Source organism: Drosophila pseudoobscura, chromosome X (assembly GCF_009870125.1).
Source record: "Drosophila pseudoobscura strain MV-25-SWS-2005 chromosome X, UCI_Dpse_MV25, whole genome shotgun sequence".
NCBI classification, from domain to species: domain Eukaryota; kingdom Metazoa; phylum Arthropoda; class Insecta; order Diptera; family Drosophilidae; genus Drosophila; species Drosophila pseudoobscura.
In genome coordinates, this window is record NC_046683.1 from 2,189,197 (window position 1) to 2,213,076 (window position 23,880).

General features: G+C 48.0%; 5 protein-coding genes across 9 annotated transcripts; 2 read left to right on the forward strand and 3 right to left on the reverse strand.

Annotated features, from left to right (window-relative positions):
- The first annotated feature begins 8,942 nt into the window (after positions 1-8,942).
- Chsy (Chondroitin sulfate synthase) lies at positions 8,943-17,219 on the forward strand. Of its 3 annotated transcripts, none has more exons than XM_015185882.2 (6): positions 8,943-9,787; positions 11,757-12,600; positions 12,670-12,810; positions 12,876-13,041; positions 15,321-15,734; positions 15,795-17,219. In XM_015185882.2, exons 2-6 carry the CDS (start codon positions 11,836-11,838, stop codon positions 16,799-16,801), a joined length of 2,493 nt encoding a protein of 830 aa, XP_015041368.1. In that variant the 5' UTR covers positions 8,943-9,787; positions 11,757-11,835; the 3' UTR covers positions 16,802-17,219. The 3 variants fall into 3 exon arrangements, with proteins under 3 accessions (XP_015041368.1, XP_015041369.1, XP_033240717.1); XM_015185883.2 differs by lacking the exon at positions 8,943-9,787 and adding an exon at positions 10,093-10,750; XM_033384826.1 differs by lacking the exons at positions 8,943-9,787; positions 11,757-12,600; positions 12,670-12,810; positions 12,876-13,041 and adding an exon at positions 13,408-13,507.
- Alp11 (Alkaline phosphatase 11) lies at positions 13,461-15,136 on the reverse strand. Its single transcript, XM_001355670.3, has 2 exons — positions 13,795-15,136; positions 13,461-13,722 (listed from the first exon to the last, which is right to left on the reverse strand). The coding sequence occupies exons 1-2, from the start codon at positions 15,065-15,067 to the stop codon at positions 13,520-13,522; spliced, it is 1,476 nt and encodes a 491-aa protein (XP_001355706.1). The 5' UTR covers positions 15,068-15,136; the 3' UTR covers positions 13,461-13,519.
- A 172-nt stretch (positions 17,220-17,391) lies between the features above and the next one.
- Positions 17,392-19,284, reverse strand: LOC6902297 (uncharacterized). 2 transcript variants are annotated; one of them, XM_002133788.3, is made up of 4 exons: positions 19,205-19,284; positions 18,347-19,105; positions 17,960-18,278; positions 17,392-17,886 (listed from the first exon to the last, which is right to left on the reverse strand). In XM_002133788.3, the coding sequence occupies exons 2-4, from the start codon at positions 19,081-19,083 to the stop codon at positions 17,599-17,601; spliced, it is 1,344 nt and encodes a 447-aa protein (XP_002133824.2). In that variant the 5' UTR covers positions 19,084-19,105; positions 19,205-19,284; the 3' UTR covers positions 17,392-17,598. The 2 variants fall into 2 exon arrangements, with proteins under 2 accessions (XP_002133824.2, XP_033240720.1); XM_033384829.1 differs by having other exon boundaries at positions 19,180-19,254.
- An 896-nt stretch (positions 19,285-20,180) lies between these two features.
- Positions 20,181-21,796, forward strand: LOC6902296 (uncharacterized). Its single transcript, XM_033384149.1, has 3 exons — positions 20,181-20,939; positions 21,032-21,151; positions 21,761-21,796. Exons 1-3 carry the CDS (start codon positions 20,181-20,183, stop codon positions 21,794-21,796), a joined length of 915 nt encoding a protein of 304 aa, XP_033240040.1.
- A 109-nt stretch (positions 21,797-21,905) lies between these two features.
- Positions 21,906-23,824, reverse strand: LOC6902295 (uncharacterized). 2 transcript variants are annotated; one of them, XM_002133786.3, is made up of 4 exons: positions 23,737-23,824; positions 22,879-23,637; positions 22,492-22,810; positions 21,906-22,418 (listed from the first exon to the last, which is right to left on the reverse strand). In XM_002133786.3, the coding sequence occupies exons 2-4, from the start codon at positions 23,613-23,615 to the stop codon at positions 22,131-22,133; spliced, it is 1,344 nt and encodes a 447-aa protein (XP_002133822.2). In that variant the 5' UTR covers positions 23,616-23,637; positions 23,737-23,824; the 3' UTR covers positions 21,906-22,130. The 2 variants fall into 2 exon arrangements, with proteins under 2 accessions (XP_002133822.2, XP_033240719.1); XM_033384828.1 differs by having other exon boundaries at positions 23,712-23,803.
- Positions 23,825-23,880: the final 56 nt, after the last annotated feature.

Consider the following 23,880-nt stretch of genomic DNA (forward strand, 5'->3'; position numbering starts at 1 on the left):
GTGCCAGACACGCGACTACGTGATACACTCTCAAAGCCCCAGCAACATTGATCTTAACATTGCTCAAGCACTTGGCTTAAATTAGATCATGAAATACCAATCGATTGGGCACCAATCGACTTACAGATTTACAGACCCGAGTCGGGGGATCACGCAAAGCTGAACTTCAGAACATGTATCTTATAGATACTCAATACTTCTCAACTGTTTGACAGGGTCTGAGCTTGAACACAACTGTACGAGCAATAGAGCAACAGAGCAACAGAGCAACAGGGAAATGTAACAGAAAATGTACTTACACATTAATTGTAATTCGTGCCAGGTTGGGCGATGATTTCATCTTTCAACACTCGAATCGCTTAACAGCATGATCCATTTATCAGCTATAACCAAGTTGTGGGAACGGATTGAAACGAGCTCAGCGTTAAATGAACTAGGCCTTATCTACGGAATATCCCTTAAAGGGATGGCACATAACATATGTACCATCCTCGGAGAAGAGCCTTTCAAAGAGAAACAACTTCTTCTTCTTCTCAAGAAGAAGACTCTCTTACTCAGAGAGTAAAAATCTGTAAAAATCTACAGATCTTACCCTTGGGCGCACAATCCGCTGACTGTTCCGCCCACATGGAGGGTCTGCTTCACTTTGTATTTGTGTCACCCCCACTCCACTCCACTCCACTTCCCTGTTGGCTCCGTTGGGCTCTTCGCTGATTGTTAACTGATTGCATACAAATATGCCTGTGAAGGGGTCAAATCATGTTGACACTCGTGTCGCCGGCTAATTGCCACAACAAGCTCTCTACTGAACGGAGCACAGCGGTATCGCATTCGCCAATTGTTGATGATCAGCGCCCACAGAGGGATACTCGTACGGATACTCTGAGATGCTAAGGATTGGAGTCCGAGTCGGATTCGGAGTCGGAGTTTATAACTTTCAAGTGGGTTTGAATATAAAAGCATTATCCGGCACCGTTTCATATGGGTAAAACATGAGCCTTGATGACAATGTCTCAAAGGAGAAAAGTTCGGTTCTCGTCTTGATTTACACATCCAATCCGTTTACCCGCTAGGGGCCATTGAATATATCATTGATTGTGGAACTGAATCGTTTAGCATCCCACAGACTTCTACATAAAATTAACACAAAAACCCAAATACTCGATATTCCACGCTCCAATTTTATTATTATTATTTATTTGGTTTTTTTTTTTGTTTTTGTGGCTTTTTATTATGGGGCCACGCGATCTGACATAATAATACTCGTACTGTACTCGTAATCCAAGTAAGACAAAAACAAAAGTAAACCAAAAACAATTTTGAAAAACCAGACCAAATTTCAGTTTTATGAATTAAAATCGAATATGGTGCTTGAATCTAGAGCTGGAATCCGGTGGGAGGGGAGGTGGGATTGAGGTTGGCAGGGGGAATGTCCCACCTGGACATGGACCGGGACCGGGACCTGGACCTGGACCTAACCATATACTCGTGGCGTCGACAAATTTGGAACTAATTATAAATGCAGGCGGCACAGTCCAAAAGTGGAAACCGTCCGTTCCAGTTTCAGTTTCGGTTTCACTCCCAACTTGACTTCGGTGGGACTCAAGGGAGGCGGGGGAGTTACTGGTGGGCGGACAGTTCCAAATGCCGAACGAAGCGGAATAAAATGAACCGAACTGAACCGAACCGGCATGGAGTGGTCATGAATGAAATCTCAACAGAATGGAGGCTGGAGGCTGGATGCTGGATGGATGTCTGGTCGGTTTGGTTTTTTGTGGGACGGATGGTTGTTTGGATGGATGAATGGGTGAGTGGGTGAGTGGGTGTCTCTGGCTTCAGCTACAGCTTCAGCTTTAGCTTTGGTTTTGGGGCGTTGGCGTTGCCGGCAAAGTGTGAAACTAATTTGTCAGCATGACAATAACAGCCAAAAGCCATAAACATCATAATAATATTCAATAAACATCAGCAAAATGCGCCAATTAACATTAACCGCCACCGATTTGGCCATGGAACGCAGCATTCATAGAATGGCACGAAATGGAGTGAAACGGTGAAGAGGGTGTTTGTGTACCATTGGAGTACCATTGAAACGGAAGGGTGAAATGGAACGATGACGAATGGGAGGTGTATAATTTACTTTTATTGAATAGAAATTAAACGATACCTATTGATATTTATTCAGGGAACTTCATGGAGTGGAAGAACGAGGGAATCGAGTAGATTAACCAGGAACAAACCGAATGGAATCAAAGGGTAAATCCGTTTAGGAGGAAGCATACATACTGAAATGGTTTGGATTGGAACGGAAATTGGTTTAAGCGGCTGATCGGAACGAAAATATTCTCTCTTGAAGTGGAGGCTGAATGGAATCGATCGGAGGAACCGCAAGAAGTTATCAGACATTAGTATGAAATGGCACTGAATGGAAGGAATATAATGGATTGGAATGGCGACAGAGGCCTGGAAATTGTATATTTTACTTAATTGAATTATAAACGTTGCGGGCTAATAAAATCGATGATGTAAATTACACTCACTTGCATTTAACACCTTCAACGATGGAATTTCATCTATTTCTATGCCCTCTCCAGCCATCCATCCATCAATTCATCATGCGGGAGTATATACATTTATACGAGTATTGTGGGCTTCCGGAAAAGTAATATAATTACATACGTGATGGTCAATACTCGTAGATAATACTAATCATATCCATCAGAACTATTCAATCAGAGCATCACATCGTTCATATCCTACTGACTCCTCCTCCAGCATGGTACGATTTATAGACCTAGTGATCCATATAACCATAGGCACTTCCATCCATCCATCGCTGGATGAAGCCCATTTCTGAAGTCAAATCCAGGCTTTTTTAAGTGTATGTCTAGCTTCGGCTATTGGGTATATCAGCCAGACATCGATTCTTGATTTATTTATGATACCAGGGAAACATGTTTCACTGCCAATTGCATGCAAATCGTATGCGATTTAAGCCAATCCAAAGCACAAAGCCCCTGAACGGGGATCGAGTCCGATCCGATCTGGTCTGGCTGGGTCTCCATATGTCTCTGCTTCCATCTCTATTCCACAGCCGCTCTCCATCTCTATCTATCACTGTGTATCCGCCGCTGTCTCTGTCTCTGCCTCTGTGCCTCTGTGCCGCTGTGCCTCTGTTTCTGTGTCTGAACGATAGCCGCGGGGCTGTGTAATTGTAACGCAACAATCAAAATCAATTGCTATGTAAATAAAATTGCAAATTAAATTACAAATTGATTACCTCACTGAGTCATTAATTAAAAATTGAACAAAAAAAGATAGCAGCCGAAGGAGATGGAAATGTAATGCCATCTAATGTACGTACAAATGTGCATGTTCAAATGTACATACTCGTATTCCAAAGTGAGGATCGATTCGTGGGTGGGTATTTTCCATTAAAATCGATTCACAGAAATTAAACTAAACTTATTAGAGATCCCGTCGTACCAGTCGTTCCAGAATCTTGTTCGAGCGCCCTCAAAGGCTTTCCCATCCCCATCCCCAGCCTCTGCTCGGATATACTCGTATAGCATAAAATGCCAATAAAGAAACAAAATGATTGGAACAGTTATTGGAAGAACTGCATTCGCAAGGGAACGGCGCGCCGGCTATTAGAAATGATAAAATATCAAGAAAAATGCTGCCAGTGGTCAGTGGTCACTGGCCAGTGGCCAGTGGCAATGGGCAAGCCAATCAATGGTAAAAAATCCATTTAACAAATGCTCCAATTAGCATTGTGGGCGGCTATGAGGCTATAAGGTGGGGCCGGAGGGCAGGTGACCGGGTAGGGCAGGGCGGGTTGGTGTGGTGTTTGGCTCTGGGTAATGGATAATGGGTAATGGGTAATGGATTTCAGGGGCCACAGTGGACCAAGCCGAGAAAACAAATGTCGGGCGGGGCCCGGCCGCAGCAATATCAGGAAGGAAACTCTGATCTTTGGCCCAACGAAGTGCGGATTCTCTTAAATATGATGAAAAATGAATTATATATACCTCCTACATCTTCCTTAAACAGAATGAAAACGCACACGTTGTATCCATTTCTCTTTGTGTTCATGTTTTATGGTGGATTTTCATTAACACTTTCTAAGTTTCATGATTTTTTCTCTCCGTAGTGCCTCTCACACAACCAATTGGCACTTGTGCCAAAGCTTATCCAAAGATCCAAAGGATATTGAGATCCATTCAGATCTAAAGGAACAATTCCGGAACAATCTTCAACGGCTAATGGGTGATGCCCTGCCTGCAAGGGTATCACTGATCGAAACGAAACAAGAGCGTGATCAGTTGACTGGCAATGTCGACGTCATTGTCGTTGGCACGACATTTGGTTAAATTATGGCCTGCGCCGGGTGACCAAACGGGGACAGTTGCTGGCTCTGTAGCTGGCTCTGGCTATGGCTCTGACTGTTGCTCTGGCTCTGGCTCCGACTTCGCTGGCTTTAGATCTGGGGCTGACTTTGGGGTCCAGATTGAAGCGGCTTCGATTGTGTTGTGGCCGTGCCCAGGCGCTCTGTCAATCACCAGATGTGGGGGCGGTCTCTCCCTCTCTTTCTCTCTGTCTATCTCTCTCTCTCCATCTATCTCTCCCTCTCTATACGTATGAGAAGGCGTGGTCGACCCCAAAAGCCATGCCGCATTTAGCTACTTAACGTTGTTGCTGTGGTTGTCTTTCATTAGTCGTGATTAGTTTTGAAAAGGAGCACAAAATGCACAAAAATTGGCAATTTGAGTCTGATGTTTGTTTTTCCAGTATCTACCCTGGACGGCTCGTTGCCCAAGGGGTGTATATGGATATGGAACCTTCATTACAGGATTCTAAATTCTTAAGTTGTATCTCTTGTAGCGTCTGATCGATTCTACGATGATAGCTTGTAGCATTTTCTTAGCTTTTGGTTGGGTTTCGCATTTTTTAAAACTTGCCTAAAATCTGATGAAGATCTGACGATTTGAAGTTGGCCACGATTTTAAGCCAGCAGCCACTCAGTATCACATAGCCGAACCCCTTTGGCTGCTGCATTCTTGCATTTTTTTTTTTTAATTCGAAGTCGCGCCACGCGCCACAAGCAACAACTGCAACACAAACACGCCACTTGGACTTGACAAATTGCGAGCAACGTTTACAATTGAAACAATTTAATCAAACAACAAGCCAGAGGAGCGGACAACGGTGGCAAATCAACTGAAATGCGACGCTGAGTTGCACATTTTGTTGCCCCATTGTACGGGTACGGATACGGAGTGGCAGCAGAGTGGAAAAGAGTGGAAAATGCTGACAAATGATGTGGATCGAAAAATATTTACCTAACTAAAGCAGCCACAATCTCTGCGTTAAGGCCAAGTACGAGCATATAAGATCGTCTGGACAGTCTGTAGGTTAGAGACATTGGAATCGGGTCAGAATAATGCATGCAGAAGAGCCACGAACCACGAAATATCATAAAATATATAGGGGGGAAAAGGAGAAAGATGCGGTTGGAAATGAAAAGCCGCGACTTGAGCAACGAACAGTGCACTGCAGTGGATGTATATATACGTAAGTATCAGAGATGAGATAAAAACCTCAAGAAGACAATGAAGATCTATGTACTTTCGAATAGCAACAGTGAATACAAACTATAAACAAAGCCCACAGCCAATGCGAAGAAACCGATCTTTCTTCCCCGTATGTATGTTTGTATGAAGATATTAGCAGATTCTGATAATTAGTTAAGTAGATAATTAAGCCATCAAGTGAACTAGTTCATGATAGAGCTAGGCACTGGTTCGAGCGATAGAATTAATAGTGGGAAATGTTTATCCGACACCTGATGCTGTCTTGATCTCTGCCTCCATCTATTAGCATGTATTGCCAGCCCTTTACTACTCGTATTTCAGATCGTGAAATCATGACGCATGTCACTTGGATTGTCATCGTGTAAATGGAACTGCAGATAAGCTGTGGCTGTGGCCAGCCGATTGATCGAGGCACCTTCGCGGGGGGCTCGGAGTACGATGGAGGGCATATTTGAAATGCCGATGGGCAAACACATGTCCACAGCCAGCTCCTGCCACAGGGAGAGGCAAAGAGCGGCTGAGCAGGTAAATGATTAATGTGCATTTAATTGGCGGTTCAACGAATGAGCTCAATCGCGAGGGCGAGGGCGATGGCGATGGCGAGAGGGAAGAGGGAAGCGGCAAGAGGCAAGAGGTTGGCGCGATAAATTCGATAAACTAAACTGTGGGCTGCTAAATGTTCCCATTTATTAAAGATTAAATATATAACCAACCGCAGAGGCAACAACGGAATCGCAATGGTGCAAACAAGAAAGAAATGCCAGCCTCAAGGGCCGAAGCCTTAGATACCCTTGCAGATATGATAGTCGTACCATGCCTCACCTTTGCTTTGACTACGCTCGAATGTCTTAGGAAAAGTTCCTTTACAATCCTTCCTTTCTGTACAATTTGATTTGACTGTCCTTTAGAGCAGATGCAGAGCAGAGCATGTGATGATCCCACTGTCAGTGATTCGGAATTTCATCGTTTCTGTGTTATAAAACTATTCTTTCCATGGTTGATACCCTCTGAAAGGGTAGAACTAGCAAAACGACAGCAAAATAGATAGATAAATAAATAAATAATAAATAAAGTAAACAGCATCGCAGAGATCGCGGCTCATTTGCATATCAACTTTTCACATTAAATTCAATTGAAAGCTTTTCTCACTTTAGCATCATTTTGAAATTCAATGAGCCCCTGCCACCGTCACCGCCCCCAACCGAACCGAAACGCGAACCGTGAACCGCGAACCGGGGGCTAATGTATCTATTGCCATTCGATTCGAGCACAAAATTTATGATGGCATTAAGCTAATGTTATATGCAAAAATCGCTCAAATGTAAAATGCAAAAATATATAGTGTTAGTCGTAATTTACACGAAGCACAACATAACCCTGCCCCCAGTCCTTCCTTCTGTACGGCCATAATAGAATCCATGCATATTCCACCAGACATTTGCATGGATAATCGTATGGTATCGTATCGTATTTACTACGAAAACGATGTGCCACCGTCCGTTGAGGAGATGGTTGATTGAATTTCATGATTTTGTTTCAAGTTTTGAACAAAATAAGATTCGATAAGTATAGTTTTAATATTTCGGGATAACTCTCCTAAAACTTTCTCTTCTTTTTAACTAAGGGCCATACTGGCCTATGCGTGGCCCAGGTTAACCTAACCTAATCTAAATGCAGATTCTGGAATTTAAATTTTCGCACACTGTGACCTGTTCACGCTCACAATACTAACGATGAAACTGTGAAATAAGTCTTAAAAATACTTGTTGATATCGAAATATTGCTACATAATTACTACGTTCTTTCTACATAGCGATACATCCATTATACTTTTCTCAGTGGCGACCCCTGTCAGATGGGGCTTTGAATAGTCAACGATAGATGGCGACTCTCCAAATCCAACGGCAGATTTCAAACTCAAATTTAAATTTTCCAACTAGCGATTTTTAACATCAAATAAAACTTAATTTTAGTTTCGGCCAAGTAATAATTTTCCTCGAATTTTAGTCTAACATCTATCTTTTCTGCATGTATGAGACCGGTTCAGAAAGCACGAAAATCTGTGGCATACATCATTTTGAACGGACAAGAAAACCGAAAACGCAGAATCATAGAGAATGACTGCATATCTGCACCTGGATCGGATCATTATTATAGCCAGAAGGAACAAATGAAAACGCAGTGTTTACTCTCTTTTTCTCTCTCTCCCACAGAAATTGGTCATTAGGTGGAAATGAAATAAACGACGTACAAGAACATTGCTACAGGTGGTGGTTAACCACCAAATCAATTCGTCCTTATTGCGAACATTCATACCAAAAGACCCAGAGAGAGAGTATGATGTATAGGTTAAATTAATCATCAGATTATATATGTACATATATGCGGACCTGAGCCGTTTGACCTATTGTCTTCATCTCTAACTTTCATATTATCCAAAGCGCTTACAGTGGTCTTTGGCTTTGAAGCACTAATTTGAAGGAAAAAAGAGACAGGTGGCCAGACTTGGCAATCGAATGCATTCTCCATAGAGTCAATCATTTTTTCTGCTGTGCTGAAAATTTCAAAATTAATATTTACTTATGCTGATGTTACCGAAACGGAGGGAGTCTTGGTGGTCGTGGCTAGTCGGATGCTGCCATAACTTTATTATTGGTTTTTTGCGGATTCCGCGAACTATTAACGGAGAGCAGAGAAACACACATTTTGGTGGAGACGACTCATCGAACCGCAGACACATGTTGCCATGACCACGCCACCAGATGAGGCCGGAGCGGATCAGTCGTACTCGTATCTGCCACGCACATCTCTCTGGCACACACACAGCCAGATACGCGCTGATAGTTCGGTAAACAGAAGACGAAACTGTGACTTCCATCTATAGTACTCGTAATCATAGTACAAAGATTCGGCGTTAAGTTGCATTTGGAAGGATCATCGAGGGATTTAATTTTGATTTTGACGGTGCCTGGGCCAGGTCTTCCCCCTGGACTGTTACGGATTCCTTATTGTGTTCTCAAGATCTTTTGTGATTGTAATAGAGTGTAAAAACAAATACTCTTCTGGCTTCTAAGGAACCAATTTGTTTCCATATGTTCCTTGATGACTGGGATCCTTAAAATTTCCTATACTTGTCTATTTGTCCGTTCCCCTACTCAATCGATAGGTCTAGGTAGAAATTCTCTTGTCGCTTTACCAAAAATATCCCAATCGCTTGATGAAAATACCAGAAGATCGCCAAAAGCTCTAGCATATCTCTATTCGATTATCACTGCGATCGTGAGTGGCGAAGAGATCACGTTTTGGCGTGTCATGGACGCATCTCTGACGCAAACAGAGCAGCTGGCTGCCAGCGACAGAAGAGAGCCGACGTGCGCGTGTATCTGAGAGCTACTTTCGCAGGCAAAGGCAAAGGCAAAGGTGGTCGTCGGCCGGCCCGGCTGGCTTGATTCTCGCTCTCGCTCCGGCTCCACTCTCACTCTCTCGGGCTCTCTGCAGCAACAAGTTGAAGCGACTCTGGCGCATTCTTAATATTCTTTAAATTTATTTTTTGTCCGGCCGAGGTTTGTTCTTGTACTGTTTTTCCTGCGGTAAAAAGTGAAAAGTGAAATTGCAGAAGAGATGGAAATTGTTTAATAACAAGTTGGTCTCTTTCTTGTCTGTTTTTGTTTGTTTATTTGTTGGCGAGTGTATGCTCTTTTATTATCTTTTTGTTTCGTAAATTGTGGTATTGCGTGAATAGTGGAATCGACCTTTGCGAACTTATCGTCGTAACAGCAGCAGCAGCAGCAGCAACAAAACCTAATAATAATTAAACCGCGTGTGCTCATTCGCCTACCAATGTATGCGTAATCGTATCTGTGTGCTTGTCTCTCTGTCGGCTGAGTGCCTGTGTGTTGGTGTGTGTGTGTTTGTGTGTGCGGCGGGGCATTGCAAAGCCCCAGACGCCAAACGCCGAGACAGATACACGCAGCGCCGTCCAAGTGTCAACAGTCGAGTGCCTTGTGCCCAAGAGTAACCCTCTCCAACAAGTCTCCGATCCGATCCGATCCGATCCACCAAACAACCAAGAACCCAAGACAACCAACCACCCATCAACCAGGCCATCAGGCTTCACCCGATCCATGCATGACCATTGCATGAGGCAGAAGAAAGTGCAAACTGAGCAATCGGCGGAAACGTGATCGGTGGAACAGGTGAGCCGAAAAGAGCTTCCTCAGTGAATATCAGGGGCACTTGCAACCCATACTAGTCTCAATGTTGAGCTATGAGTGGACGGCCTGCCATCATTAGTGTTTTGCTCCTAGAATAGGAACATTCGAAAGATGAAGTCTTTCAGTAGCCTTCATAGAGCCACTAATGGGGGACACCTCATGGGATCTAGCGATCCCAAATGCCATGGCACAAAAATGTTAATGTGATACTCGATAGATGGATAAATGAAAAGATAAATGATTTATTTGCAACTCAAGTATGGATGGAGCATAGAATTAGATTGAAATATGGGTACGCCTTTTGGGGGGCTCCTTCAATAACTCGGATCCAAGCTAAAGCTGAAAATTCATGATCTTTATTTGAAGAGAGATCAATGAACGCAAGCTCAGATTAAAAGCAGAACCATAAAGAACGACCCATTATTGACGTCTCGAGCTGCTGTCAAGGTCCGTAGAGGCACCCAAAATAGTACTTGTACAATCAAAAAATCTACGAGCTATTATTAAGCGACATCAGATCAGTGTCCAGTCGAGTCTGTCCGTCCAGTTCTCATAGCACGAGTACGAATAGTACCCTTCCAGCATTGCAGATTAGTAATTCCGCAGAGATAAGCCTTAAACAAAAAAAAATTGCAATAAATCACAGAATTGACCAGAACCTCTCCACGCGGCGGGAGACCTTATCTCTGGCAGAGACAAAGAGAGAGAGAGTGCGAGTGCGAGTGCGAGAATGAGAGATATTGGGGGGAAACAGTGCGATTATCAAAATAAAAATTGAGTAACTATCGAAGCATAAACAGTCCATCGAACTCGATCGATTGCATAATTGAGATGCGCACGGCAGAGTCGTCCGAGTGAGAGGGAGAGGACTGGGTGGGTGCCTCTAACTGGCTGTTAAGGTCGAACACGCACACCCTCACAGACAAGAGCAGAGCACCTGGACAGGTGAGTCAGCCACTGAGAGCGGGAGAGGATCTCAGGTGGGGAACAGCGCCAGAGAGTAGGTCGGAAACGCTTGTGCGTCAAGACCCATCCAATCCGATCCGATCCAATCCAATCCAATATACGAAGAACCGATTCGATTCTAATGGCACATTCTGAGGCGTGTGTGTGTCTGCTCCAGTTTACGTTTTGCCGGCCTTTGATTTGTAAACCAAATAGTTTTCCGCGCTGTTTGTTTATTTAATTAGCATTTGGCTGTAGTCCGACCGTAAGACAACACCAGATCCACGATCCACATCCACATCCACAACCGAGACTCTCGCCGTAAGGTGGCTCTCAATTGCCCGCACGATCCAATTGTGCGATGTCCAATTTACAGCCGCAGCAACGCGATGCGATCGTCCAAATATACCCGTAATCGTACTCGTACTCGTACTCGTATTCGTACTTATATAAGCTGCTAGCAGACACCCAGCTCCCGCGCGCCCCTAAGTGCCGGACCCAGCGTTTATTTTAAGTCTCGACTCAAGTGTCCGAGGGTCTTGGAAGATCTGTGCGCCTCAGAAAACAATTCCAAGGAAATGCAAATATTTCCCAGTGTGTCTGTGCATGTATGTATGTATGTATGTGCACTCAACACTTGTTGGAATAAATCGGAGTTCGTGTTGACCTACGCATATATGTACATATATAGTAGAGTACATGGGGGGAAATAGAAGCGCAATTATTAGAGTTGGCAAATGATACTATTCCCAAAGATGAGCCGTGGATTGCGGACTCTCTAATGATCCATCTGATCGATCTATTATTAGGTTCTTCAAGCGATTGAACGCCCACATGATAGCCTTTCTATGAAGTACAAGTCCTAAGTGATGCATTTTCCAGCAAAGCGCTCAGGGGAGAGCATTGTTGGGGGGAACGCTGTACAGGGAACGCACGCGCCACGGCGGCCACGGTGCCCTTCCATCCAAACGATCAAAATCAACATTCTCCTCTTTCTCTGGCGCAGAATCAGAATCCCATGTGCGTCGCTTGCTGAGGGTCCGAGGCTTGCCGAGTACACCCACACCGAAACCACCGCCGCCACCATGCTGCAGCACACAATGACCAAGCGCAAAACGCTGATCATTGCCTGCTTTGGGATTGCGCTGGGCCTCTGCATCGGCACCGTGCTGAAGAACTACCGGGCCCTGGAGATCGTGAAGCGGTGCAACCTGCGGCCAACGAACTTGAAAACGCCCAACGAGATAATTGGTCTGGAGGACGAGGACACCATACAGAACTCGCAGCGGAATCTCGTGTTCGTGGGTGTGATGACGGCCAAGAGCTTTCTGGAGGGACGGGCGAGAGCCGTGTACGATACATGGGGCAAAGAGGTGCCCGGCCGCATTGCATTTTTCAGCTCGGAGGGCAGTTACTCGGAGGAGCTGCCGGTGGTGGGGCTCAAGAACGTCGACGACCGATACCCGCCGCAGAAGAAGTCCTTCATGATGCTGTACTATATGTACGAGCACTACATCGACCGCTTCGAGTGGTTTATCCGTGCCGACGACGATGTGTACATGGAGCCGAACAAGCTGGAGCGCTTCCTGCGTTCCATCGACAGCTCGAAGCCGCAGTTCATTGGACAGGCGGGCAAGGGCAACAGCGAGGAGTTCGGCCTGCTCTCCTTGGAGTTTGACGAGAACTTCTGCATGGGCGGGCCGGGCGTGATTCTCAGCAGCGAGACGCTGAGGCGCGTGGCACCTCACATACCCACCTGCCTCAAGAATCTCTACAGCACGCACGAGGACGTGGAGGTGGGCCGCTGTGTCCAGAAGTTTGCCGGCATCCCGTGCACTTGGAACTATGAGGTAGCCGATCACAACCGTCTCCGTTTCCGTTACCTTCTCTTTCCCTGCTAAGCTTCACTCCTCCCTCAGATGCAGTATATCCTGCGGCACAACTCCAGCGGTCGCAACGCGTACACGGGCAAGCTGAAGCGCAAGGAGATCCACAACGCTATCACCCTGCATCCCATCAAGCAGGCACCACTCATGTATCGCCTCCACTCCTACATACAGGTGCGTACGACACATTTTCACACTTCAGATTGCAGTTTCGATTCCGCTCTTTACCCACCAAGCAGGGCCTGAAAGCGGAGGAGATGCGCCAGGAGTCTCTGCTTCTGCATCGGGACATCAAGCGCATGGCCAAGTATCTGGATGTGCCGGACGAAAGCACTTACATGCTACCCAGCGTTTCGCCGGATAGCGATTCCGGGAAGAGACACTTTCAGGATCACAATATACTAGGTATGTCCCACTACTAGGTACTTACGCCCAATCGAATACGTCGTTTTAGTCTTGGATTTCGCATGGAGTCAGTCAATATTCAACATTGATAGCAGCACAAATTATCATATAAAGTACAAGTCTAGTGGTCGCAACTATTTGTATTCTTTTGGCGCTCAATATCGACATCACGAGGTATATCGATATGGAAGAGAAAAACTGCAATAATGGTCGTATGACACTACATTTCAATTGAAAAGTGAGACCAGCAATAAAAACGAAATATTGAACTTGCGGTATATAAGATTTCATGCATCAGATGAAGCGTAAAAGTATATATAACCATATATGAAAATATCGTGAAATTTGATATCGATAGCGTTCCAAATGCAGCCCTAAGCACAGTAACCGCGCAACAGGTGTTTGAAATGCAAATCAAATTTTCTTCATTACAACATTTTATTTGAAAGAACGCTAAAACTAAAAGGTAAAACAAAACTTAGGATGTGTCGACTTTTCGCTGGACCTCGAATGCAGTGTCGCCGGAGTCCAGACCAGCCGCATAGCCCATAAGGTGGGGCAGAAGATTCTGCTCCATAATTCCGCCAAAAAGATGCGACTGCGGACCTATGGCAAAGACGGCCACATCCTCGCCTGAGTGGACGCCCTTACGCCCGTTGATGTAGCTGGGCGTGAAGGAAGCTGCAAGAGAGCGAAGAAGGTGAGCTCAGTTATGGGGATAACGATCTCAAGGAGGATTCAGGAGCTACGCACTTTGACTGAGGGTCTTGCCGGGACTCTCGCGCTGGCCGTTCTTTCCTTGACTCTGCCACTTGCCAATGGCGTAGTTGAGGGTGCTGTACTGGATCCCGTTCACGTCCCGCTGGAGATCGTCCATGCCCAGGATGGGGGTGCCGCGCTTTGCATAGCCAGACATGGTAAGGGTGTGCGAGTGGTCGGCGGTGACCACGATTAGCGTCTCTTTGGGATCAGTCAGGCGGAGGGCCATCTCGATGGCCGCATCAAACTCGAGCATCTCGTCCAGGGCATACCCGACGCGCGTCTCATGGTGGCCGTGGTCGATGCGGCCGCCCTCGATGAACACAAAATAGCCGTCAGGATGCTCCGACAGGCGCTCAATGGCCACCGCTGTCATCTCGCTGAGCCTTGGCTGCTCCTTGTGTGCGGCCAGGTGATAGGCCATGTGGCTGTCGCTGAACAGCCCCAGCATGCTGCCATTGGAGCTGACGCAGCCGCGCAGCTCGCTGAGCGAGCGGGCAAGACAACTTTCCGGATGGGCCGACTGCCAATTCTGGACCAGATCCCGGCCATCGCGTCGCTCGAGACCGAACTTTCCGAATCCGCCGCCCAGGATCACCTTAAAGTGGCGGCCCGGCTCCTCGTCCACCAGCTGGCGGGCAATCTCCAGCTCGTCGCTGCGCCTGGGCACGTGAGCATATGCCGCCGCCGGGCTGGCATCGGTCACACGCGTCGTCGTCACCAGCCCCGTGGCCTTGCCCGAACGGTGGGCCCACATACTGAGGGAATCCACCTTCTCGCCGGTGGCGCTCTGGCCAACGATGCCGCTGCTAGTCTTCACCCCGCCCAAGTAGGCGGTGGCCGTGCAGGCCGAGTCCGGGGCCTGCTCGTTGGTGCAGTAGGTCTTGCACAGGCCGGAGTACGGGAACTCCTCGACAGCCAGCTTTGTCTCCTCGCCGCTGCGTCCCTGGCGCTGGCCCTTCAGGATGCGCGCCGCCGTCAGTGTGGTGATGGACAGGCCATCGCCCAGCATCATGATGATGTTCTTAGCCCTACGCCCGTCCGTGACCGTGTCCTGGGTGCGGTCCAGTCGAGCCGCCACCTGATCGCGCGCCTGCTTCAGCCAATAGCTGGCTGTCAGCTCCTCCACGGCTGATCCTCCCGTCGACCTTGGCGTTGGCTCCTCCCTCCCGTGCTTCAACAGCGGAGGGACATTAGCACAGAAGGCCATGGGCAGTCCCAGGAGCACCAGTAGCGACAGCAGCTGGCCCAACGTTTGAGGTGGCATCTTCTAATAATTTGACTCGTGTACTACACTGGGAATTCCGTTCTGACTGCCTGCCAAATATGCCAGTCAATCATTCAATTTAAAGGCAGCCCCAAACACGCAAAGCCTACCTGCTGATTGATGACTGCTGACCTCCTGGTATCCAGCGGAGTCATGGAATACGGCGGCTAATTAGCATTCACCCAGTTCCCACCCGCCGCCACGAGCTATCATCCACTCGATCACTTAAGTGCGCTTTCGTTTCTCTCTGCAGGAATTAGCCCGGAACTGAACAAATTTGTACCCGGGAGCACGGAGGATCTGCTGGACTGGTCCTTCATAGCACGCAGCCTTTATTCGGCCAGCTCGGCGAATCCCAAGCAGAAGATAGACTCGTCGATGCGCGAGGGACTCGAGGATGTGATCACCGAAGTGATGGAGAACATCAATAACTATTCACGGCAGCGCGGCAGGGTGATAGAGTTCCGGGAGCTGCTGTATGGCTACCATCGACTGGATGCCCTCCATGGGCAGGACCTCATACTGGACCTGCTGCTCATCTACAAGAAGTATCGGGGCAAGAAGATGACAGTTCCCGTCCGCAGACACCTCTACGTGCAGCGTGCCTTCACGGGCATCTTTGTGAAGGAGTTCGATGAGGACTTCTACAATGTCACCCTGCAGCAGAGTGAGTCCGCATCCGCATCCGCCAAGCAAATCACTCTTACTTCCGCACCGTTCCTTTCAGGTCTGCTGGGCAGCATCCTACACAGTGGAATGGCGCGTTTGAGTAGCCACTTTACGATGGCCAGCGGCCTGCTACCTCAGGCAGAGGACAAGATTGTGTTGGTACTGCCGATCTCCGGACGACTGGGTACCTTTGAGCGCTTCCTGCGCATCTACGAGCACATATGCATCAAGGCGGAGCAGCACTGCGACCTGCTGGTCGTTATATTCGGAGCCCCAGAGGAGCTGGGCGATCACCTGCAGCTCTTGAGCGATCTGCGGGGCCGTCACGTCTACCAGCAGGTGAACTGGATCCAGCGCAGTGGATCCTTCTCCCGGGGTGTGGCCTTGGATGTGGCCGCCCGCTCCTCCTACATCCAGCCCGCGGACATCATCCTGTTCATCGATGTGGACATGGTCTTCGAGGTGGCCACGTTGCAGCGGGTGCGCATGCACACGCAGCGGGGGCGGCAGGTCTATCTGCCCATAGTGTTCAGCCAGTACGATCCGCAGCGTCGCTCGGATGGCGCCACAACCACAGCCGGAGGGGACTCTCCGCCGCCCATCGACGATGAGAACGGATACTTCCGGCAGTTCGGGTTCGGCATCTGCGCCATCTACAAGTCGGACATACTGGACGAGGACATCAATGGCTTCGACAAGGATATCACCGGCTGGGGCCTCGAGGATGTCAAGTTCCTAGAAAAGATTGTGCGCGTGGGCACACGCCAGCAAGGGTTCCTTTCAAACACCGCCGAGCTGCCCCTGGACTACAACGAGGCCGCCGAGCAGTGGCGTCGCCTCAGCGTATTCCGTGCCCCGGACCCCACCCTCGTCCACGTCTACCACGACATTAGCTGTGACATCCAGCTGGAGGCCGCCCAGTACAACATGTGTCTGGGCACAAAGGCCAACTCCCTCGGCAGCACCCGGCTGATGGAGCAGCTATTCTACAACAGCCGCGACAATTTCCGCTTCATAGAGGCCTTCAACAGGCAGAAGCAGCAGCAGCAGCAGCAGGCCAGATGATGGATGATGGACACCCATCCATCCATATTCCTGCTGCCATATATAGTATTATGTTCCGTTTTAATCTTAATCGCAATCAGTTTATGTTTCCCCATCTGTGTGTGTGTGAATGTCCCATCGTATCCTTGTAAGCGTTTGTCCTATTGTGTGCGTGTGTGAGCCCCCATTGGCTACCAGTCCTTAGTCCCTAATGCAAGAGCAAGAGATAAATTCCTAGAAAGAGGGAAGGGTCTGTACAGCTGGAGGAGAGGACCAGAGGACGGGCATCCATTGAAATATATGTATGTATGTTTGGTCCTGACTCCAGCCGTTGATTCCGATTGAATTTTGGAAGCAACGATTTGATATTAAGAATCTAGATTTATAAGAGAAATATCTACATAATTGAAGAACACACTATAAATTATTTGAAAACATCTTTTCGACTTCGTTTTTATCTCGAGATACACTCAGACAAAGCACCATCGGATTCCATAACTGAATGAGCTCCACAGTCTATTGTATTTGGGGATGACTTGACTCTATATAACCCTTATATCGATACAGTTGGCCCCCTATTCGCCTATTCACAGAAGAAGAGAGACCACTGGTTTACTTCATTAAGAGCAGTCGACTCTAAGCCTCGACTTCAGTCTTATTCTTAAATGATAATTCAACAATTAATGAACAATTAGATACACTGATACATCAACAACAACATCAACACATCAATGCATGGGTCGGTGGGGGGTAGTGGCAGTAGTTTAGTGGCTGGTCATTGGGCAAATGGCTAAAACTATGAATAATATGTACTATATCTATATGTAGGTGACGGGCTCTATGCCGAGCAGCGAGAGGGCCACATTGAGCACCTGACGCACCGCCATGATCAGGTAGACGCGAGCATAGAGGACTGGCATCAGCTGGTCTCGCATCTGAACGAGAATCTTCTTCTGGCGGTAGTAGCGGCTGAAGATTGCGGCCAGGCTACTGATGTAGCGCACCAACAGGTGCACGTCACACTGACCCTGCTGCAGCAGATTCAGCGTGGACTCGACCACCTCTGGGAAGGGCAGTAGGTAGCCGTAGATCAGTTTCCAGTCGAGCTGCAGGAAAACAACCCAAAAACAACGTTATGTTTTAGTTACGGTCTCCCGTTGGAGATTCAACTCAACTCACATCGTCCTCCAAGAGGCTGAGATCGATGTCGTCCAGCGGCGGCAGTGGCTGGTAGACACCTGCCTCCACCTGGGCATTGAAGGTGCGCAGCAGCGTCTCCAGGCGGGCCGAATTGTATAGAATGTACGAGGCCCCCTTGGAGCCGCCCGATCCATTGCGCACCACACTGGCCGCCGAGGCGTGGCGCACCTCAAACAGATCCACAATCACGGCAGCAGCGCCCAGGCGCTGAATAAGGCTATCGAAGTCGCCGTGCGAGCTACTCATGCGGACGCCATTGCGATGCATGGCCATAAGTATCATGTCCTTGGAGCGCAATCTGTCCATGGAATAGAAAGAGATAGAAAGTAATGCATGGCATGGAGGGGGTAAGCGAGTAAGACTCACGCAACGTAGCTGTCTCTGTTCATTGTGGTGGCTGTCTTTCCGACAGGCTCCAGTACGGGTCCACAGACCAGACAAACGTGGTCTGTCGGCTGGTTTGGGCAACGTTGAGCCTCTACGGTCACGCGGAGAGTGTCAGCAGACTGCTGATCTGGATCCACCAGGCGCCAGGCGGAGTAAGCCATTAGGCGGCGCGTAATCACGCGGAGCTGACTGAGACGATAGTGACTGAGCTTCTCGGTGCCATCGTCGAGAGTCGAGTTCGGGCTCTGACTAAGGCACAGGGTTGGGGCTTTGTCCGACTTCGAGATGTGACCATACCGATCCCCCTGCTGGAGCACTACGTTCAGAACGTAAGCAATAACCGGACGACGGTGAAAGCTGAACGCGCAGCGATCCTTGTAGAGGGGCGTGATCCCCTGCAGGGGAAACACCCAGTCTTTGGCCTTCTCAATTAGACCCTGCATTGCCGCCTCATTGGGCAGCACTAGGTCCATTTCCTTGTATGTGTCCTGGCGCATCTTGCGTCCCTGCTTGCGACAGTAGGCTTCCCAATACTTACTGATGTTAGCGATGCTGATGTCTCCACTGTCGGGAATGTCCTCGATGTGAAAGCGAATGAGCACGCCGCATCGCTGAAACAGTACCGGAGCAGAAGACTCCTCCTTATCCACAACAACCGTGAAGAAGTTCATCAGCTCCTGGGCTAGCTTGTTCATGGGATATTGATAGGATTCCATTGGAACGACAATCTAGCGAAATCTAGAAAAATTGAAATTTAAATTTAAATAAGTGCTTGACCTGCGACAAAACTATTTTTCGGAACTCTATCAGACTGTCAAGAAGAATACAATAACAAACCGCCGACTCTGTTGCGGGTTTCTGTTGTGGATTTTCATCGATTTTTGAAATTATCGATGGTTTATATAGCGGCCTATCGCAATGGGAGAATAGCTAAAATGATTAAAAATCTAAGTAAATACACTGCGTTTAAATTTTCAGAGTCCGTTTTGTGTGCGGCCATCTTGAATCGCAGCCGCATTTCTAGAACAATTGTGTGAGGAAATAAAACTAAAAAAGAATAGTCTCCACAAAAAGCGTTGAGACACGCACACGCATCACAGTTCAAAAATCACAAAGCGGCTTTTGTCAGGCTCAAGACAGCGACTCCTTTGAGCCTTTGCTGTAAGTGTGTGGTTGGAGCAGACTCTTTTGATTGAAATGTCGTTTAAGATTGCTGTTGCTGATTTGCAGGATCAACCTGGAGGATGTGAACTCGGACTTGGCCTTTTTTCTCAGCAAGAACGATGAGCCCGGCCACCGCTCCAATTACAACCATTACGTGTTGCCGCAGCCCATCTGGATTGTGGACAAGATTCGTTTTGTCTCCAGAGAATCCAGAGCAGCACAAGTAATCATGTGCCGACTATCACGGTCTTAATAAGCTGATCTGATCATCTTTGCCATCGTTTTAATAATTTTGTTCTCATCGGCGATGCTGAAGCGGGCTAGACGCGTTGCTTATGCATGCTGCTGACCTTGTATTGATTCACCAGATCCAACAATGCATTATCCATGTCCTTAGCTATGTTTATAAATACATAAATAAAAATATATAAAATGTCACGCACCGAAGTGCTTTGGCTGCTGCGATACCCACTTATCGATGTATCGCGTCTGCAGAAGACCATCGAGCAGCAGGTACATGCAAATCGCAAACGCTCATCGCTATATGAGAAAAAAAGCAACAGCAGAGGTGTTTGGATTGGAATTGCGTTTTTGTGTAAAATTGCATTTGGCAATTAATTGTTGCTATAATAAGCTAATGGCGAACAATATGGAGTCGCGTGTCGTGGACCTGGACTTGGCCTGTCTGATCTGCCTGAACGAGGAGCCCGGCCACAGCTCCATTTATAGCCATGATTTGGAGCCTCCGCACACCCTGATTGCGGACAAAATTCGGTGTTGCACCAGCCTGAAACTGGAGAGTTTACAAATGCAGCGATGGCCGGACAAAATCTGTGAACAGTGCCACAGTGAACTGGGTGTCGCCTACCGCTTCTATGAGAAATGTGTTGTGATCGAGAAGCTATTCCTGACTGCGACAAACAGCTCGCACTCCGTCGATGCCGACGAGTTGGCCAGAAACCAGCAGCTGAAGCTGTATCTGGAACAGCACCACGTCAAGCTGCCCCCCAGTTTAAAAATCAAACGCGTCGACGTAGATGCTGACACTCCTGTGGCGAGTCGTGCGATGGGTCCAGCAACAAGAGGAAGTGCAGGTGCAAGCGCCAGTTCCAGTGCGACATCCACAACAGCGTATGGCCCAACAGCGAATATGCCCGTGATCAAGGTGGAGTATTGTCAGGAGAGCGAGGAGAACACAGACTCCCTGCCCCAGATACCAGAGGCATCCAGATCAGTAGTCATGTCCCTGGACACCCTTATCGAGACGGTTCCCATGAAGGAGCAGCCGGTGGATACTTCAGATCAGGAGGGTGGAAAAATGATCATTCAAAGTCCTTGGCACTACGACCCTGCCCCAGAACATTTCTATCAAATTAGAATGGAGGAGACAGTGGTGGAACAGCCACCAGTTTCGCCTCCACCTCCACCAGCACCATCGTCAGCACAAACACCGCCACCGCTATCACGGGTTCCTAACACCACCCAACGACCCAATATAAGCAAAGCCAGAAGGCGCACAGCCAACAGGAGCGTACGCCAAAGGTCTGCACCCACAGGTTCTATCAGCTCGCCCTCAACCCGCACATGAAGCCCAACAAGAACGGAAAGGCCGACCTGCGGGTAGGCAGCACGCCAAGCCAATCGCATCTCCGCCCATATGCAGTAGCCGAGTCCCAAAAGGCGGCTACTGCAAAAAGCAGCAGGCCTGGATGGATGCTGGATGATGGTGGGGCCTCTCTCACTCCCAGTCCGCCACGCCATCTCCCACATAGTATTATATATTTATATGTATATGTATGTTAAATGTATTGTATGTTTGTGTAAGTATTTATACATGTATGTCTGAATGTACTCAATTTATTGCCAATCGATTAGCCAAATGAAGAAAAAGTAAGCCAGGTTCGTGGATTGAAGGATGTTTTCGGTACGAAAGCTGAAGGAGGGGATCATGTCATGGTTAATGGTCCCATGCCCATCCATTGATACAGCAGCAGTGCTCCCCCTCCAAATCCAATTAAATTGTTGAAGCAGCTCCAAAATGCCCGATTACATTGAATATTCGAATAGCTGGCTAAATAGAAACCTGTACATATATACCATGTAGATTGAGATTTGACAAATAACTTCATATTGAAGAATAAACGTATAAATTATTGGAAAACACACGCCCACTGTACGACATTACCTTGCTCCGTAGGTGTTTGCATCCGATCTTCTCATATCACTCAGGCACTCAGACAAAGCACCATCGGATTCCATAACTGAATGGGCTCCACAGTCTATTGTATTTGGGGATGACTTGACTGTATATAACCCTTATATCGATACAGTTGGCCCCCTATTCGCCTATTCACAGAAGAAGAGAGACTACTGGTTTACTTCATTAAGAGCAGTCGACTCTAAGCCTCGACTTCAGTCTTATTCTTAAATGATAATTCAACAATTAATGCACAATTAGATACACAGATACATTGGTGCGTATAGCACCGAAGTGTAAAACATCAACACATCAACGCATGGGTCAGTGGGGGGTAGTGGCAGTAGTGTAGTGGCTGGTCATTGGGCAAATGGCTAAAACTATGAATAATATGTACTATATCTATATGTAGGTGACGGGCTCTATGCCGAGCAGCGAGAGGGCCACATTGAGCACCTGACGCACCGCCATGATCAGGTAGACGCGAGCATAGAGGACTGGCATCAGCTGGTCTCGCATCTGAACGAGAATCTTCTTCTGGCGGTAGTAGCGGCTGAAGATTGCGGCCAGGCTACTGATGTAGCGCACCAACAGGTGCACGTCACACTGACCCTGCTGCAGCAGATTCAGCGTGGACTCGACCACCTCTGGGAAGGGCAGTAGGTAGCCGTAGATCAGTTTCCAGTCGAGCTGCAGGAAAACAACCGAAAAACAACGTTACGTTTTAGTTACGGTCTCCCGTTGGAGATTCAACTCAACTCACATCGTCCTCCAAGAGGCTGAGATCGATGTCGTCCAGCGGCGGCAGTGGCTGGTAGACACCTGCCTCCACCTGGGCATTGAAGGTGCGCAGCAGCGTCTCCAGGCGGGCCGAATTGTATAGAATGTACGATGCCCCCTTGGAGCCGCCCGATCCATTGCGCACCACACTGGCCGCCGAGGCGTGGCGCACCTCAAACAGATCCACAATCACGGCAGCAGCGCCCAGGCGCTGAATAAGGCTATCGAAGTCGCCGTGCGAGCTACTCATGCGGACGCCATTGCGATGCATGGCCATAAGTATCATGTCCTTGGAGCGCAATCTGTCCGTGGAATAGAAAGAGATAGAAAGTAATGCATGGCATGGAGGGTGTAAGCGAGTAAGACTCACGCAACGTAGCTGTCTCTGTTCATTGTGGTGGCTGTCTTTCCGACGGGCTCCAGTACGGGTCCACAGACCAGACAAACGTGGTCTGTCGGCTGGTTTGGGCAACGTTGAGCCTCTACGGTCACGCGGAGAGTGTCAGCAGACTGCTGATCTGGATCCACCAGGCGCCAGGCGGAGTAAGCCATTAGGCGGCGCGTAATCACGCGGAGCTGACTGAGACGATAGTGACTGAGCTTCTCGGTGCCATCGTCGAGAGTCGAGTTCGGGCTCTGACTAAGGCACAGGGTTGGGGCTTTGTCCGACTTCGAGATGTGACCATACCGATCCCCCTGCTGGAGCACTACGTTCAGAACGTAAGCAATAACCGGACGACGGTGAAAGCTGAACGCGCAGCGATCCTTGTAGAGGGGCGTGATCCCCTGCAGGGGAAACACCCAGTCTTTGGCCTTCTCAATTAGACCCTGCATTGCCGCCTCATTGGGCAGCACTAGGTCCATTTCCTTGTATGTGTCCTGGCGCATCTTGCGTCCCTGCTTGCGACAGTAGGCTTCCCAATACTTACTGATGTTAGCGATGCTGATGTCTCCACTGTCGGGAATGTCCTCGATGTGAAAGCGAATGAGCACGCCGCATCGCTGAAACAGTACCGGAGCAGAAGACTCCTCCTTATCCACAACAACCGTGAAGAAGTTCATCAGCTCCTGGGCTAGCTTGTTCATGGGATATTGATAGGATTCCATTGGAACGACAATCTAGCGAAATCTAGAAAAATTGAAATTTAAATTTAAATAAGTGCTTGACCTGCGACAAAACTATTTTTCGGAACTCTATCAGACTGTCAAGAAGAATACAATAACAAACCGCCGACTCTGTTGCGGGTTTCTGTTGTGGATTTTCATCGATTTTTGAAATTATCGATGGTTTATATAGCGGCCTATCGCAATGGGAGAATAGCTAAAATAACTAAAAATCTAAGTAAATACACTGCGTTTAAATTTTCAGAGT

What these genes read in the sequence shown, in the direction of transcription:
- LOC6902296 (XM_033384149.1), top strand. Translation starts at nt 20,181, where the DNA reads ATGGAGTCGCGTGTCGTGGACCTGGACTTGGCCTGTCTGATCTGCCTG. An exon ending in CAGTGGTGGAACAGCCACCA is followed by an intron (nt 20,940 to 21,031) that starts GTTTCGCCTCCA and finishes ACCCAATATAAG; the next exon opens with CAAAGCCAGAAGGCGCACAG. An exon ending in ACGGAAAGGCCGACCTGCGG is followed by an intron (nt 21,152 to 21,760) that starts GTAGGCAGCACG and finishes CATATCACTCAG; the next exon opens with GCACTCAGACAAAGCACCAT.
- Chsy (XM_015185882.2), top strand. Translation starts at nt 11,836, where the DNA reads ATGCTGCAGCACACAATGACCAAGCGCAAAACGCTGATCATTGCCTGC. An exon ending in CGTGCACTTGGAACTATGAG is followed by an intron (nt 12,601 to 12,669) that starts GTAGCCGATCAC and finishes CTCCTCCCTCAG; the next exon opens with ATGCAGTATATCCTGCGGCA. An exon ending in TCAGGATCACAATATACTAG is followed by an intron (nt 13,042 to 15,320) that starts GTATGTCCCACT and finishes TTCTCTCTGCAG; the next exon opens with GAATTAGCCCGGAACTGAAC.
- LOC6902295 (XM_002133786.3), bottom strand. Translation starts at nt 23,615, where the DNA reads ATGGAATCCTATCAATATCCCATGAACAAGCTAGCCCAGGAGCTGATG. An exon ending in AACAGAGACAGCTACGTTGC is followed by an intron (nt 22,811 to 22,878) that starts GTGAGTCTTACT and finishes TTCCACGGACAG; the next exon opens with ATTGCGCTCCAAGGACATGA. An exon ending in TCAGCCTCTTGGAGGACGAT is followed by an intron (nt 22,419 to 22,491) that starts GTGAGTTGAGTT and finishes GTTTTCCTGCAG; the next exon opens with CTCGACTGGAAACTGATCTA.
- Alp11 (XM_001355670.3), bottom strand. Translation starts at nt 15,067, where the DNA reads ATGCCACCTCAAACGTTGGGCCAGCTGCTGTCGCTACTGGTGCTCCTG. An exon ending in CGGCAAGACCCTCAGTCAAA is followed by an intron (nt 13,723 to 13,794) that starts GTGCGTAGCTCC and finishes GCTCTCTTGCAG; the next exon opens with CTTCCTTCACGCCCAGCTAC.
- LOC6902297 (XM_002133788.3), bottom strand. Translation starts at nt 19,083, where the DNA reads ATGGAATCCTATCAATATCCCATGAACAAGCTAGCCCAGGAGCTGATG. An exon ending in AACAGAGACAGCTACGTTGC is followed by an intron (nt 18,279 to 18,346) that starts GTGAGTCTTACT and finishes TTCCATGGACAG; the next exon opens with ATTGCGCTCCAAGGACATGA. An exon ending in TCAGCCTCTTGGAGGACGAT is followed by an intron (nt 17,887 to 17,959) that starts GTGAGTTGAGTT and finishes GTTTTCCTGCAG; the next exon opens with CTCGACTGGAAACTGATCTA.